Raw genomic sequence first — 16057 nt, 5'->3', positions numbered from 1 at the left:
AGTCTCTTGAAGCATGACCTCTGTGACCTAAACTATCCCAGGAAGAAGATAATAAGAGTGGAAAATCCAGGGAGGAAGAGGAATGGCTCTTCTCATTAGGGCCAGCGGGTGAGGGTGAGGGACAGGTGACAGCTTCCTGAAACTGTAGATAGGGCACAGAGGCAGGACGTAGTGAGACAGAGGGTAAGCAAGGCAGTGGGGCAGTTTAGCTGGACTCGTTCGTGGTTATGGAGGGTCCTGGGCGAGCAGGGGATGTTTACAGGCCTGGCTGGAAACATGGAGGGTTGTGAGACTCTCGTGTGTCTGCGAGAAAACATCATTTTCTTTGACTTACTTGAGAACCAGTGAACATCTACGACCAGTATAGTGAGACCAGCTACTGGTAGGCCAGTCACTGCCTTAATTGCATAGGATCGGTTCATAAGAAGACAGGCTAGAATCAAGGAGGACATAGATCAAGCAAGGCCAGAAGGGATAAGGGTGTCAGCCAGGATCAGTAGCAAAAGATGCAGAAAGGAAAAGAGGGATTTTAAATGAATCGTCAGTTGATCAGGCATGAGAGAGACAGCAAGAATGTCGAGAATTAATGGTTTGCAGCAAGGTCAGCTGCATTTCTTATACAACCCAGGCCCACGTACCCAGGGAAGGCACTGCCCACAGTGGGCTGCGGCTGCCCAAATAGATCGGCAATCAAGAAAGTATCCCACACACTTTCCCACAGGCAATTCTTTACTTGAGGGTCCCTTTCCTCAGGTGTGTCAAGTTGGTAAGGAAGATTATCAGTCTCAACAAGATATAGTTATGGCGGACTGTGGTGACGCATGGCTGTAATCACAGGCAGATCGCTGTGAGTTCCAGGCCAGCTAGGAATATATAGTGAGACCCTGTCTCAAAAAATGGGGGGGGGGGGGCGGTTATAGCTATTGCTGTTTGTTATTCTTGTTGGTGGTAGAGGAGCTGGGAATTGAATCCAGGATCTTATACAAATAACATGAATTCTACCGTCTACTCTACAACATTGTTGCTTACTTTTCAGAAAGACTATGACTTGGAAAGAGGCCCTGATGAGAAGCCGGATGAAAATCTGCACTTAGACTTAAGAAAAGAGCCCCAGAGCCTCCCCTGGACGAGGAGAACCTGTGAATTCTACAGCGCTCCCTTTGTCAAGTTTTGGTTTTACACGGTTGGTGTCATCACAATAGTGGTAATGATAACCAGTAGTTCGCGATAACGTTACTAATGGTATGTCTCATTTGCTAGCCTGAGATGAAAAGTTTCATAAAGTTTTAGGGGTTTCATTGAAGAAAACAAACAAAAAAGGGGTGGGTGACAAAGTAGGAGGGTGGGAATGTTGGGGAAACAAAGGAAGTGTGAATATGGGGGAGACCACCTGCATTTTACTTCCTGAATGAGCACCCCTCTTTTCATACCTCCTCTGCCCTCCTGGTTCTTTTCCTAGTCTTGGTTTTCATTTGGCATAGACTTTCACTGTATGCCCTTCCCAGCCTGGAACTCACTAGGTAGGTGTAGATTAGGCTGGCCTGGAACTTGCAGTAATGTTCCTGTCGCTACCTCCTGAATGCTGGAAGAAGAGGTGTGAGACCATTCTCTGGTTGTGTTTTTCTCTCGGAGTGCCTAGACACAGCTCAGCCAAGACTGAGCCTTTGGGACGTTTTAGTACAATGAATTTAACAGTCCTCAGTGTAGAACTGAATGATGGCTTTTTTAAAAAAACTTTTTTCAGGCAAAATAAATAAGTAACAGATAAAAATCATCAGTTGACTCATTTGTTTTGTAGAAATATTGTCTTTTTTTTTTTTTTTTTTTTTTGTCTTCAGTAGCATATTCTCTGAATGTAAGAGGACTACTTAAAGTTGAGATGCAATGGAGAGCGGCCATTCAGAAAAAGCATACACGTATCAGCCATTTATTTAGTATCACTTATTTTTATGCTTATCTAGACTTAGATTACTCACACCCAGAGTTTTGTATTCCAAAAACATTTGAGGAGTGAATATTATGGGATGTCCATCTAAATATGCATAATATATAATCTCAGAATATCGACCTGGCAGCCACATGCTATTGGCACGTACTTAATAAATACATATCTCTGAATGACAGTTATCTGTTTCTAAACATCTAAGTCTGGGCCTGGGGAGATGGCTCAGTGGCTTAGAGTGCAGCCTGAGGGCCCAGGTTCAGGTCCCCAGCACCCATCTGAAAAGCTAGGCATGGTGCAACATGGCTGTGATTCCAGCACTTGGGAGGTAGAAACAGACAGATCCCTTCAGCTCACTGGCCAGTCAGTCCAGCTCTATTAGTGAGCTCCAGGTCCAATGGACATCCATGACTCAAATTAAAGCAGAGATGGGTCAACAAGATGGCACCTGAGCAAGAACACTTGATGCTGCTAAACTTGACAACCTGAATTTGGCCTCAGAACCTACAAGGTGTGTTGTTGATGATAAAATTGGTGTTGGGCTAAATATTGTTTATTATTTACCCTAAGATTATCAAGATGGTATTATTTAACCTGCTATCACAAATGATAAGACACAGACACCTGCTAGATTTTATATAATTGCCTTATTTACCTTGGGCTGGGCAGATATTTCATCTATGCTGTCACAATAACCTCACCATCCACCTCACAGCCCCAGTGCAATGCCATCTGGCTTAAGCATCATCATTTGGGCTACCTTCCATCCATAATCTTATAATAATTGCTTGTATTCTTCATCCGGCCCTTTCCACACCATTTTTGGAGTCCTTCCTCCCTGCCCATATGATTCCTTCTCCATGCTAACCCATTGTGGCATCCTCCTTCTTCTTCTCTTCTTGTCTTTCTGTTTCCCATGATTCTCCTGTTCCTAAAGCCCAGAACCTTAGCCACGCCTACCCCGTTCTGCCCTCCCAGGTTTTAGGCCTTTTAATCAATCAAATAGGAATAATGTCTTAGGCAAGTTTACACAACAAGGATAGGTGTATCCGGGAAGTAACCAGATCTTGAGGGCCAGTAACTCGCATAGAACTACAAGCATCAGACCAATCCCAACAAAGATGGAAGGAGAGGACTGACTCCCACAAGCTGTCCTGACTTCCACACTTAACACTGCCTGATAGCCGGTAGACTATGTTAGCTACTGTATGCTATGCCTAGGTTGCTAATCTTTTCATGTGCCCATGTTCATATTCATACAGGTATGTGTGTCCAGTTGTGTATGCATGTATGTGAAGATCATAGGTCGGCATCAGGTGCCATTCTTGATGGCTTTTCACCTTCACAAAAACATTTATTTATCTATTTATTTGTTGTGTGTATGTATGCCTGTGCAGGGACCCCTAAAATCCAGAAGGCAATTCCAGATACCCTGGATCTTGAGTTACAGGCAGTTGTGAGCTGGCCAACATGGGTGCCGGGGATCAAATTCAGTCCCTCAGGCAAGAACGACATGTGCTCTTAACTGCTGAGCCATCTCTCCATCTCCCTATCCAGAATAGCATTTTAATCATTATAAAATAATACTCCGTAGTAGTTACTGTCATCTTACTGTAAAGACAGGCATCCAGTAACACTTCATCTTGGCATACATATTTTTCTAGCTGAAACTGGAGGGAAGGCATGAGATCCTTTCTTGGTCTGCTGCTAGCTCGCCATTGTGCAAGCTGCAATGGTTAGTGACAATAGGCTAACATCTCCTTCTTGGACCAGCAACTAATGATTTTCATTCCTAGACTGTAGATACTTATGCCTTCCTTGACATTAAGTAATGAGCTTTCAGAAATAGTCCCCAGTTATATTTTCATGTTGCCCTGTAGAAGTTCATGTCTGTGTGTCTGAGCTCTGTCTGCCTCTGCTTGGCATCCTTCATGGTCACTTGCACTCACAGGGAATGTGTGTCCCTCACAGATGGCTTATTTGGCATTCCTCATGCTGTTCACTTACACAGTGTTGGTGGAGATGCACCCCCAACCCAGCATACAAGAGTGGCTTGTCATCATTTATATCTTCACCAATGCCATTGAGAAGGTCAGGGAGGTGAGTGCTCCTTCTAACTGTGTCTCTGTACAACCCTGGAAGAGGTGTTCTTGGCTCTGGGGATGAAAATGGGCTCATGTCAAGTTTGTGAAGGAGAGAGCATACTGATTCTGATTTGCTACAGGAATGTTGCTCAGGGACAAACATATCTGACTTCATTCCTTATCCTTACCAAATACTTTGCAGTGAACTTTGAAAGCAGCCATTTTGAAGCACAATCTTTGTGTATTTATTACTTGGGCAGCAACAGGCAATGCCCTCTATTTGTGACTGAACTCTCCCAACTCTTCGCTTCCCACAATGTAGCTTTCTTTGTGGTATGGATTTTTAATCACCTAGCCTTACCTACATATTGTCAGTTTTACCCTAAAGGGTGACACATGAATGGCTAAAGTTGCATAATACATAAGGCGTACATTCTCAGCATGTGCAAGTTCCTCGTAAACACCCTTGAAAACTGGAGCTGAATATCTTTTATTGGGAGATGTAGTCCAAGAAACAAAACTAAACATTTTTCATTTCTGCCTTGTCACTGGTCACTTAAAAGTTACCATTCTTAATGCGGTTGTGTGGATAATCCCCCAAAGCTATGACGCCTGCTGTCCTAGCTGTGTGTGCACGTCTCTGTAGGTCGATACATTTGTCTTGTTCCGGTGGTAATTTCACCAACATTCTATGCTGAATAAGAGTCTTCTCAGAGATTACGCTGCATCGTCATCTGCTATTGGAGTTTATAGAAGAGAAGCACTATCTGAATTCTCCTGTGTCTGGGGGAGAAATAACCTTACTGTTTGCATTGCAATGTGTTTGCTATTGTATTGCCAAGAGCGTTTCTTATACTAGCGAGTTCCAACATCACATTCTTCTTGGTTTACCAGTAGCTTCTCAGAAGCAGTTGTAGGGCCAGATCACAGGCCTGCTTGGTTTCTAGTCGGTATTCTTTAACCTCAGCTCACAAAGCGGAAGCCTAGCATGGCAGAAACACTGCAGTGCTGAATTCTGAAGGCCCTGGCCTTGCTGCATACTCACTGGAGATCCATGAATGCCAGAACAAAATTCTTTCTTTTTGTCATTTCTTGTTTGTTTCTTGAGTGGTGGCTTGGGTTAGCGGTACTCATTCTAGATATTAAGGTTAATTTCTCGTTAATCTTAGTTAACAGTCATTAAATACATATTTATAGTTTTGTTTAAATAACTCATTAGCAAGTGTTATCTGAGTCTCAGGTCCTCTTGGTATGCAAAATTTGAAGGAATTGGCTTACTATTTAAACGGCACATTAATGCACTTAAAAAGATGCTTATCTTGATGCATCCAGCCCTGGCTGTGGTTTTGGGCACTGAACCCAGGGCCGTGTATGTTGGTGGCAAGTGTTCCACAACTCTACTTCATCCCCCCTCCCCTGTACCCTTCCTTAAATCTCCCTCTCTCTCTCTCTTTAGATCTGCATTTCAGAACCCAGCAAGTTTACTCAAAAGGTGAAGGTGTGGCTGAGTGAGTACTGGAATCTAATGGAGACAGTGGCTATTGGCCTGTTTTTAGTTGGTTTTGGCCTACGGTGGGGACACCCACCTCTGTTCACTGTAGGAAGACTCTTCTACTGCATAGACATCATATTCTGGTTCTCTCGGCTCATGGACTTCTTCGCTGTGAATCAACACGCGGGGCCGTACGTGACCATGGTTGCAAAGATGGTGTGTACGGTCTCATTTTATGCATAAATATCCCCTTTTAGTGCCCCGCTGTCATGTTTCATATTTTGACTTTCTCTCCTGTGACATATGGATGGGTACATGCTTCTGGGCGCCCTCGTGTCTGCCTGTGTAGAGGGCAGAAATCAACATTGGGTGTCTTCCACTGCTGCTCTTGTCTTAGTTATTTTTTTGAGTGCTTTGAAGAGCCACCATGACCAAGGCAACCTAGAAAAGTAAGAATTTAACTTGGGGGCTGTAGTTCTTGATGCTCTGCAACCATCTTGGTGGGAAGCATGGCAGCAGGCAGGCGGGCGTTGTGCCGGAGCAGTGGCTCGGAGCTTACAACTGATCCATAAGCACCTGGCAGACGGAGTCCTAACCGTGAATGGTGTGGGCTTTTGAAACATCAAAGCCCACCCCACAGTGATACACTTCCTCCAGCAAAGCCACACTGCTTAATCCTTCCAAAACAGTTCTACCAACTGCGGGCCAGCATTCAAATACATGAGCCTATGAGGCTATTCTCATTCAAACCACCCTACAGCTCTCTACCTCATGTTTTGGAACAGAGGCCCCTTATTAGACTTGAAGCGCAGTTTTATCTAGACTAGCTGGCTTGTGAGCTCTCAGGGCCGCTTGTCTCCCCATACCGTGTCTGCTTTTTACATGCCTTCTGGGAATCTAATCTGAGGTCCAGGAACCATGCTAACACGGAACCATCTCCCTAAGCCACCAGTTAAAATCTGAAATTGTTTCTAGAAGCATAGACACTCATTTCTGGCTAACCATTAAGCTTGTATGTAAAATGGGCCAGGGTAGTTAATAGGTTAACCTTTTGTGAGGGCTGGCCATATGGGATTGAGGTTGCATTGTTTTTTTTATTTCTATGAGGCTACCACCAAGAACGTATTTTCTGAAAGCACCAGTTCATTCTTTTATCACTCACACTTACTCTTAAGTAGCACTGACTATGCACCTCACGCTGTACTAGATATTTCGCATATATTAACTTATACACTGTTTGTAGCAACTTTAAATTACTCAGGAGCATATGGGGGGGGGATCCAGGCCTCCACAGTGGATGGCCTGGCTCCAGTCTGTCGCCTGGGCCTGCTAAACATTGCGCCAGCTTTTGCCTCTGGAATTTTGAAAGTACCTAAAGGTCTACCCTCTAGAAATAATCTAGATAATCTTGATGTTCATTTCTAGAAAACAAGAAAAGTTAGTGTTCTGGAGGGACAGGAGTAGTGCAGAAATAAAGACAGAGGAAGAAGGACCCAAGAGTCTCAAGATGGACCTTGCTGCTTCTGCTTCCGTTCCTTTCTATCATCTCTCTCCTTCCGGCAGGACTGGGGTTTGAACCTACAGCCTTACGCATTAGGGGCAAACACCACTGCTGAGCCCCCGCCCAGCGCTTAGGTTTTCTCTTTTCTTACCTCTTTTCTTTTAGATTTTGGTAATGTCTCTTTGTTAGAGGAGGAGGTGGATAATCAGTATATTTCACGGCCTGGCACAGGGTCCTTTCCCCCCCGAAGCCAGGTTTGATGGGGTCTGTAAGTGCTGACTCCGAGATGCAGACTTCCTCCTTTGTGTGTCATAGCCATGCACTTAGCTTCTATTACAGTGACCAGAGTAAGAGCTAAAGTTCAGCTCAGGCAAAGTCATTGTTGTCACTCTTCAGCCCATTGGATACTTGGATCTTACGGTCACCACTTCATAACATAAGAAATGTGGCGAAAGTAGAAAATGTTGGTGACCTCTGAGCCTGCCACAGTGAACAAGGGGGTCGAGTTGATGTAGTTTCGAAGATGGAGGGAAACTGGCGTAATCAGTACCCAAGACATTCCATGGTTCTGGGAGATAACTCTGGGAAATGCAATCTTTGATTTAATTGGTCAAAAGTTGGGCACTTGCCAGTCAAAAGCAGTTAACATTTGATTGCTGCTTACAGAAAGAGTCTTTGTTTCTACTTTCTGCAAGTCCCTCCATAGATGTCACTGACCTAAAGCGCATACTATGTAGAATGGCAGTTCTCAACCCATGGATTGCAACCCACAACAGGGGTCACATATCAGATATCCTGCACATCAGGCACTTACATTACGATTCATAACAGTAGCAAAATTACAGTTGTAAAGTAGCGACAAAATAATTTCATGGTTAGGGGTCACCACAACATAAGGAATTGTATCAAAGGGTTCATGATGGTAGGAGGGTTGAGAAGCACTGGTGTGGAGAAAAGAAAATAGCATAGCCAGAGAGAATGCAGCTGTTCTGCTCTGAGCCATTTTAGCCACTGACCAGAGTAGCTAGCTAGCCCCGCGTGTGGTGATGGTGATGACTGCTGGAGCCAGATTTATGGTAAATTCTGGTTGTGCTGTGCTGTTTTGCAGGCAGCAAACATGTTCTACATTGTGGTCATGATGGCCATCGTCCTGCTGAGCTTTGGCGTGGCGCGCAAAGCCATCCTCTCACCAAAGGAGCCTCCTTCCTGGCACCTGGCTCGCGATATTGTATTTGAGCCCTATTGGATGATGTATGGAGAAGTCTATGCTTCAAAGATAGATGGTACGGAGGGAGTTTTGCCTTTATGCAGAGACAGAAGCCCTGTAGATACCCAGAGTAAAAACAAATCTGAAAGGCACCTGCAAGAATGCTTTAAGTGTGGAAAGTTTGTAGCATTCTGTGAAGTTAAGGGGGCCAAATATTTGCACAGGGCCCCCGGGCTGTGATTTAGCTTCATCTCACTCTTAAATTCTCCCTCTGTAGTTTGTTCAAGTGAAACTTCATGCCCGCCGGGTTCCTTCCTGACTCCATTCCTGCAAGCTGTCTACCTCTTTGTGCAGTACATCATCATGGTGAACCTGTTGATCGCCTGCTTCAAGTGAGTAACTGTAACCAAATGTGGTTATTTTATTTACCAAAACGTGGGAGCCACTATCCTGAGTATATCCCCATGCATGTTGAGTATGTGTGCCCCATGTTTTACTACTGTGGCTTTAAAGCAAGGAGGTGAAACTATTGGTATGAAAGAAGCTGAACTCTTAGTGATATAGAAGCGTGAGAGGAGATCTGAGCCCATCCTATGCACTTAGGCTCCTGCAGAACAAGGCTTGGAGTTGATGGTCTGCTAAGGGTTCTGTGTGTGCTTTTCCCACAAGCCCCCTGCCTGTCCCATTTTCTTTTCTCTCGCAGTTAGCTTCTTCTTCTCCCTCTCCCTTTCTGGCTCAACTTCTCCATTTCACACTAAAAATGTCTTGGGCCAAGACCTCTGACCTTTTCCTTTATCTGTACTTTTTCATGCTCTTGTTCTTATTCTGTCTGGGAAATCCTATTTCAGTGGCTTGCATCACTGACTTCCAGGCTTATGATCCCTTGATCCTCCCAGTGACAAACTCTTGAACCCCCCTCTTTCCCAAAATATTCCATTTCCAGTTTTCCCTAAATCCATAGGGAAGAGCAGGAGCTTTTCTGGAAAGTCTCCCTCCCTTTCCTTCCTTCTCTTCCCCTCTCCTTTTCTCTACTCTCTTCTTCTCCACTCTCCCCTTTTCCACTCTGCTCTGCTCTCCTTTTTTCACCTCTCCTCTCCTTACTTCTCTCCTCTCTATTCGTTCTTCTCCTTCCCCTGCCCCCTTTTCTTCCTTCCTTTCCCCATACTCCCCCCAGTCTCAATATAAAGACCAACATTTTGAGGAACAAACAAGCATGGCAATCGCAGCTCTGATTACTTATATCTAGGGGGCCCTTGAAGATAAAGTTTTTTCACATTTAAGGCTCTGAAATACTTGTGAATGCCACCACCTGCTGGTGGGCAGGTGAAGTCACCTGTGAACTGAAGACAGGCAATTGAGACTAACCTTTGAGAGCTTGCAACACGGTTTCCCATTTGATGGTGTTGCGACAGAGTCCAAGGGTGTGCCCAGGCGATGCTGGGATAGAGCCCGGTAGTGTCCATGTCCCTATGGGCTCAGCTCATGTTGACACTGTGAGCTCAGGGATCACATCCTGAGAAACGGGCTGTCAGTCATCCACTTCACATGCCCTGGGACACACCCCTCTCAGTCTTACTCTGACCTGGTTCTTTCAAGGACAGCCATGGCTCCTTCTCCCTATCGCTGTCCAGGTTTCGTCTGTCAATGTTTTTGTTGGCTAAATTTGTCTCAAATTCTACTCTTACTCTGCCATTTTTTTTTCCTCTGAAGAAACTTACTTAAAAAAAAAAAAAACAAAAAAAACAAAAAACATCTAAGCAGAATGTTGCCATGGGTATTCCATTGGACCCACTATGTATTGCATGTTAAATATATAAACAGTTTAGGGCAGTATGTTGTTTTGAAGAACTCTGCCACCTGCTTACATTTCCACTTGGAGTTCTTTAGTGTCAGTGTTTATTGGCTTCCTTTAAGATGGATGTAATTTAAGAGACAATCCAGAGTAAGCACCAATAGGGGCTACTTTGCTATAAAGGTAGCTTGAATAATTTATCAAGTTCCCTTTGGAAACTCTGCGTATTGGCTTATTTAAGGAGGAATCGATTCTCCTCGCGTATGTCTTCCTTATTCGTATGATTCTGTCGAGACCTTTTGGCTAGAGTTATTCGGGCAGTTCTTGCTTTTGTGAAGTCTGTCTTTCTAAGTTCAATAGCGCAGAGGAACATCACACTTGTTCACGAGGAAGGTTGGGTTATATTCTGAAAAAGATGCTTCATATATGAGCAGCAAAGGCGACCTATAGACAGCAGAAAATGCAACAGGAACTTTCTGTTCCTTGCCTACAATGCTGCCAGTTTTCTAATCTCTTGATTTCAATGTCTGCATTTTGTTCATTGTGCCAACAAATATATATATATATATATATATATATATATATATATATATATATATATATATATATTAGTAAAAAGTCTTTACTGTATTTTATTTGAGGAAAGAAAAATTTTTAAGTGGATAATAATTATTGGCTGTCTGCTGCTGATTATCTGTTAACTAATCAGAAAGGTTGGAAGAGAGAGTCTGTTACATTTCAGGGTCCCATATTAAAGCGTCGTCCCCCTCTTTCTTCAACCTCCAGCAACATTTACTTAGATATGAAATCCATCTCACATAAGCTCTGGAAATACAACCGCTATCGCTACATCATGACCTATCACCAGAAGCCCTGGCTGCCGCCGCCCTTCATCCTGGTGAATCACATGTGCCTGCTCCTCCGAGGGCTGCGCTGCCGACCAGCTCCGCATGACCAGGAAGAGGGTGATGTCCATAAGACACTAAGTAAGTGTCTATGGTGGAACAGAAGGAAGGGAGGAAACGAGGGGCAGAGACGCTGGGACTGAGGAGGGAAGGGAATAAAGGGTGGAGACAGCGCAGGCGGGTAACTACATTGTGGGCACAGCGTGAAGGTCCTGAGAAAGCACTGGCTGCAGACCTTTGACCTTGCCTGGGGTCTCATGATTATTTTTGCCTCTGTTAAAGTTAGAGGCAGGAGAGACAGCATCTTTGCTTGGATGTGTAAAGGCTTTAGACCTTCTAGAAAACCTGGGTTCCTAGGTGGTTCCTAGGAACTCCTCTGAAGACGTCTTAGAGAGTAGTCACCTGGCCTGTACGTACTGCCCTGTTGTATAGAAAGGTGATTCAAAAGGGCTGGGATGCAGGGAAACAGAAAAGTGAGCTTTGCCTAGCAGATCAGCCAGCATCACTCTTCGGATTCTGAAAGCTCTGCTTTTCTAACCTCCTGAGAGGGGATGAGGGTCTGGAAAGAATGTTTCTTATTTTTCGCAACACCATTGCGAAGTGCAGATACAGAAAGGGTATTTTCGTTTTGTTTTGTTTAAATCAGGATGCATGCATTTTTTCCCCAGGTGTGACCCTGGGCATGTAGGTCTATAAAAGAGGCAGATGAACTTGCCGATAACAAATCACCAAGACACTGACTTAAAAACAGTGGCTGTAGGGAGCTTTGAATCATGGCAGGCCTGGACTACATAGCAAGATGCTGTCTCAAACAAACAAACAAACAAACACGAAGGCACGGCTGAAGTTAAGGTGGAGGCACAAGCTTTATATTTTCTGCTTCTGGCAGAGAGCTGATCCTGGCTCTCACTGGACAGCTACGTGACTCCAGGACAGTTTGTGACCCAGAAAAGGCCCCAGGGCTAACTTGGGCTCACCCTTAGACTTACAGGATGATTTTCACAGAAGACTCAAACATTGTTATTATTATTATTAATTTGCTTATGTTTTATGTGTAAAAGTGTTATGATTATGTGTACATCCTGAAGAAACTCTGGCTAGCTCACGTGTGGCAAGCAGGCCTTGCCCTTCTCCCCCATTCCCTCTGCCTTGATAAAAAACCAAAAAACCATTAGATACATTGCTAAGGCTGGCCACCAAGGTCTCTTCTCTCATTTGGCCACTTCCTACTCCTGAGACTGACTACCAAGGTCCAACTATCAAAGTATTGAAGTCAAGAAATCAAAAGCTCCCTTTGACTCACCTAATTAACATGCCCAATTTAACACCTCATCCCAACATCTGTACCTATATAAGCTTGCATTTGCCTATAGGCCACATCTGTTTCCTCTCTATCCAGAGGCAGTTTTTTTTTTTTTTTTGTCCCAATTTGGGACAAATATCCCTCATCCCTCTTCCATGTTCCCTTTTCTTTCTTCCACATCTTCTATCTCCTGTCTTTGTCTCTAATTCCCTGCCTTCTGTCCCTCTGGGGCAAATGAATCTTCTTTGCACTGAGAACTTGATCTTGGGGAGGGGTGTCCTAAGCTGATACTTTTCCTTTCACATCTGAACAACACTTGAATGCATGGCTCAAAAGTTTTCTTTCCTCCAAGGCAAGTTCAGCCTGAGCTCTAGTACAATCTCCTCTTTCCACGACTTTAGACATAGCATTGACAACTTGTGGGGCAGGAGTGCCATCTTGTGGCTATCCTCAAGAACTCCATACGCCTAGATGAACCAGTTGCTAGACTCGCCTTATGAATTTGGGGCAGATTTGCTGCTGGTATAGATCCTGGCCCTGAAAAGCTTCATGCTATAGGACACCAGAGGTGACCATTTTTTTTTTAATGTCTAAAAGATTCTCCAACACCACATAAGTCACAAAATATTGCGTGCTTCAGCTGTAAGCACATTTTTTTATAGCTAGGCACATTTTCAATTTAAAACTAATTTCTCATTGCTCATTGAATTGGAGAACAATGAAACTATTGCACTATTAATAAATATGGACTAATATTTAATTTTCTTTTGAATTAAGTGAAGACACTCATGAAAGAGCTTTCCAATTCTGTCCCCTTAGCAAAGTCACGTCCTCTCGATATTTCCCAAGTAGTAGAAACACACTTACTCACCGGAAACCGTGGCACTGTATCAGCCCGAAAGCTGAGGTTTGGCGAAGGCCTGCAGCGGCCTCCGCAGCCCAGGGTGAGGTGTCCTTACTGAGTTAATCACAGGGAAGGGTGCAGTGCTGACTGGCCACGGGCTGGTACTTTTCGGGGAATGACTTAGTCCATGCACAGCCCCACAAGGCAGGACGTTGTCACACTGGCTGCAGCAGCAGCCTCTACCGTCCCAACAACCTGGTTTTCACCCATAGGTTATTCATTGTTCTTTCAGTAGCTAAAGCAGTTGACACACACACAGAGAAAAAAAAAGACAACTATGTTCTTTCTCCAGCTGTATGTGAATACAGAGAATTTTGACTAACACAGAAAAGCATCGCACACCATGAACATGTTGAAAAGAAACCTTCTGCCTGTTCACTGTATTCGCCATTCTTTTAAAAAAAAAAGAGGGAGAGAGCATCATCTACTATTGGTAGATGTTTGTGTGTACTGCCTTTCCTACAAGCACAGTGGAATAAGTGTGACAAGTCTATCACATAAGCTACCTAACTTTCTGTTTTCAGTAGACGTGCGAGAAGAGCCATTTAGGCCTATCACACTATCACAAAATACCTGAGGCTTGCTACCTATTAAAAGATATTTACAACCGACCTTTCAATAACCAAGTTTTAATTTTTAAAATTAAAACTAACTTTTACATTTATATGACAGTTTGGCTTTTGAAGATTTGCGATCCTTAAAACCAAAACAAGATTCTAAGGTTATGCCAAGCATTGGGACACACATACTTATGATCCCTGACATGGGAGCTGGAGGGAAAGGTCTCTGCAGGTTTGAGGCCAGGCTGAGCTACACAGTGAGACTTTTATTTTTAAAATGTGTAATCAAACATTTAAAACAGAAAAAAAATGAGGAGGCAAAAAACTCTCACATACCAATGACGTGGCCTAGAAATTTGAGCTAGAGTGATAGCTCAGTCTATAAAATACTTGATATACAAGCATAACGACCTGAGTTTGAGTCTCAGAACCCACCTAAAATGGCTTGGTGTGTTGGCACGTTCTTTTAATCCTAGCACTGGGGAGGCAGAGAAAGGCCCATCCATTAGACTCTTGCTATTCAGCCCAGACTAACTGGTGTGTTCCACATTAGTGAGAGCTCCTGACTTTAGAAACACCAGAAGGTTGACCTCTGGCCTCTACATGCATGTGAACACACATGCCCTCCCATATGTTCACCCTCCCCACAAACACACAGGCACACAAACACACGCAGGAAAAGTTAGACATATAATGAGTACGCAGAATGCATGCACGGACAATATTATATTATATCACTTAGAGCCATAAAACACACAAGAAATATGATCACAGAGCACAGGTGGTACCACTTCTAGTCAAGAGAAGTACAAGGACACAGCATTAAACTGCAGCTGCATTACAGTAACTGTCGCCGCCCTGGGACACTTCGTGGCCACCTTCTCTGGCTGCCTCATGGGCTAGCGTTCATCGGCTTAGCACGCTTATCACCGTGTGAGCAGCCTCCTCAGGGCTGGGCATAAAGAATGCACCACCCTGGCCCTGATTTACCTCATGTGGGTTCTGGAAACCAAACCCTTGTCCTCTGGTGTGCATGCCAAGTGCGTTGTAGACCGAACTTTTCGTAATTTTACAAAGTTAAAAAGTGACTTCTCATAATTTCATCATCCGTAATACATTTATCATGTGAAGACATCTCAATCCCCCATGTTATGGCCTCAGTGTCTGCCCAGTGTAGGTTTCTGGGAGACAAATTTACCATGCAGATTTTTGACAGTGAGCACTGTCAGTGTCTGCAGCTCCATCATCCAAACAGCTACTGTATTTGGAAGCTGGAGTTCCAAGACAGTAGGCTCCTTCTGGTCAGCCTCTGGCCAAGGCCTCCTAGACGCACCACAACAGCGTGGATGGGATCCTGTAGTGCAAATGACTGAGGTAGGGAAGTGGGGAGATGAGGTGGGGAAGGAGAGAGGGAGAGAATGGAGAACACTGCATAGGAAAATGGGAGGTAAGAAAGCTGGAGAGCTACGAGTGGCTAGCTTGATGTGACCCGTCCATTAATATGATCCTGAGATGGTCCCCATAATCTAGTTTTCATCCAAGATTCCACCACCTAAGCCTCATCTGTGGACCACACTTCTAGCACATGGACACCTGGAAACACAGTCCACATCGGTAAATAGCACAGTCTGTATTAATTCCCTAAGAACAGCCTTTATACCTGATATGTTTATTTCCACAGAACTCTACCTCACGAAGGATGACCTGAAAAAGCTTCATGATTTTGAGGAGCAGTGTGTAGAGAAATATTTCCATGAGAAGACAGAAGGTCTGAATTGTAGTTTTGAGGAACAAATCCAAGTGACGTCAGAAAGGTAAAGTATAATTAATTAATAATTAATTCCCCAAACTGCTACCAAATGATAGTTGTCCTAGGATGTCTAAAAAAATACAGATTCACTTTCAAAGCCCAGAGGTGTGAGTTCTGTGGAATTTGAAGCATGCATTGCAATATGGCTTATGTATTCAGTATCTATTTATTGGACATTGGTGTGTTCTAGACAGTCTTCACATTGCCAAAGGTAAGTGGAGACAAGAAGTTCTGACAGACTTACATTCCAGTGTTTGCATGTGGAAGGGTGAAGGAAAATGAAGGAGCAGAAAAGACAAGATAATCAAGGAAGCAGATGCAGAGAACATACACGTTAAGTTGGACAGTAAAAAAAAAAAAAGCTATGAAAAACTGGTTGTAGTGGCGCACATCTTTAATCCCAGCACTCAGGAGGCAGAGGCAAGTGAATCTCTGAGTTTGAGTTCAGTCTGGTCGACACAATAAGTTTTAGGACAGCCTCGACTACAAAATGACACCCTCTCTTAATACATACATACATACATACATACATACATACATACATACATACATACATA

At 43.9% G+C, this 16057-nt stretch overlaps 1 protein-coding gene across 1 annotated transcript in view; it reads left to right on the top strand.

Annotated features, from left to right (window-relative positions):
* The window catches only part of Trpm6 (transient receptor potential cation channel subfamily M member 6), a 129840-nt gene that overhangs the window by 64163 nt on the left and 49620 nt on the right, over positions 1–16057 (top strand). Inside the window, exons 19-25 of the mRNA XM_055614178.1 lie at positions 1037–1183; positions 3914–4042; positions 5483–5734; positions 8128–8302; positions 8504–8618; positions 10805–11004; positions 15372–15504. Coding sequence (XP_055470153.1) covers positions 1037–1183; positions 3914–4042; positions 5483–5734; positions 8128–8302; positions 8504–8618; positions 10805–11004; positions 15372–15504 — 1151 coding nt within the window. The remainder of the gene's footprint in view (positions 1–1036; positions 1184–3913; positions 4043–5482; positions 5735–8127; positions 8303–8503; positions 8619–10804; positions 11005–15371; positions 15505–16057) is intronic.

The sequence above is a fragment of the Psammomys obesus genome, unplaced genomic scaffold (assembly GCF_907164565.1).
Source record: "Psammomys obesus unplaced genomic scaffold, mPsaObe1.curated_primary_1811, whole genome shotgun sequence".
NCBI lineage: Eukaryota > Metazoa > Chordata > Mammalia > Rodentia > Muridae > Psammomys > Psammomys obesus.
Note: the sequence above shows the minus strand (reverse complement) of the source record. Positions and strands in the feature narration are given on the sequence as shown.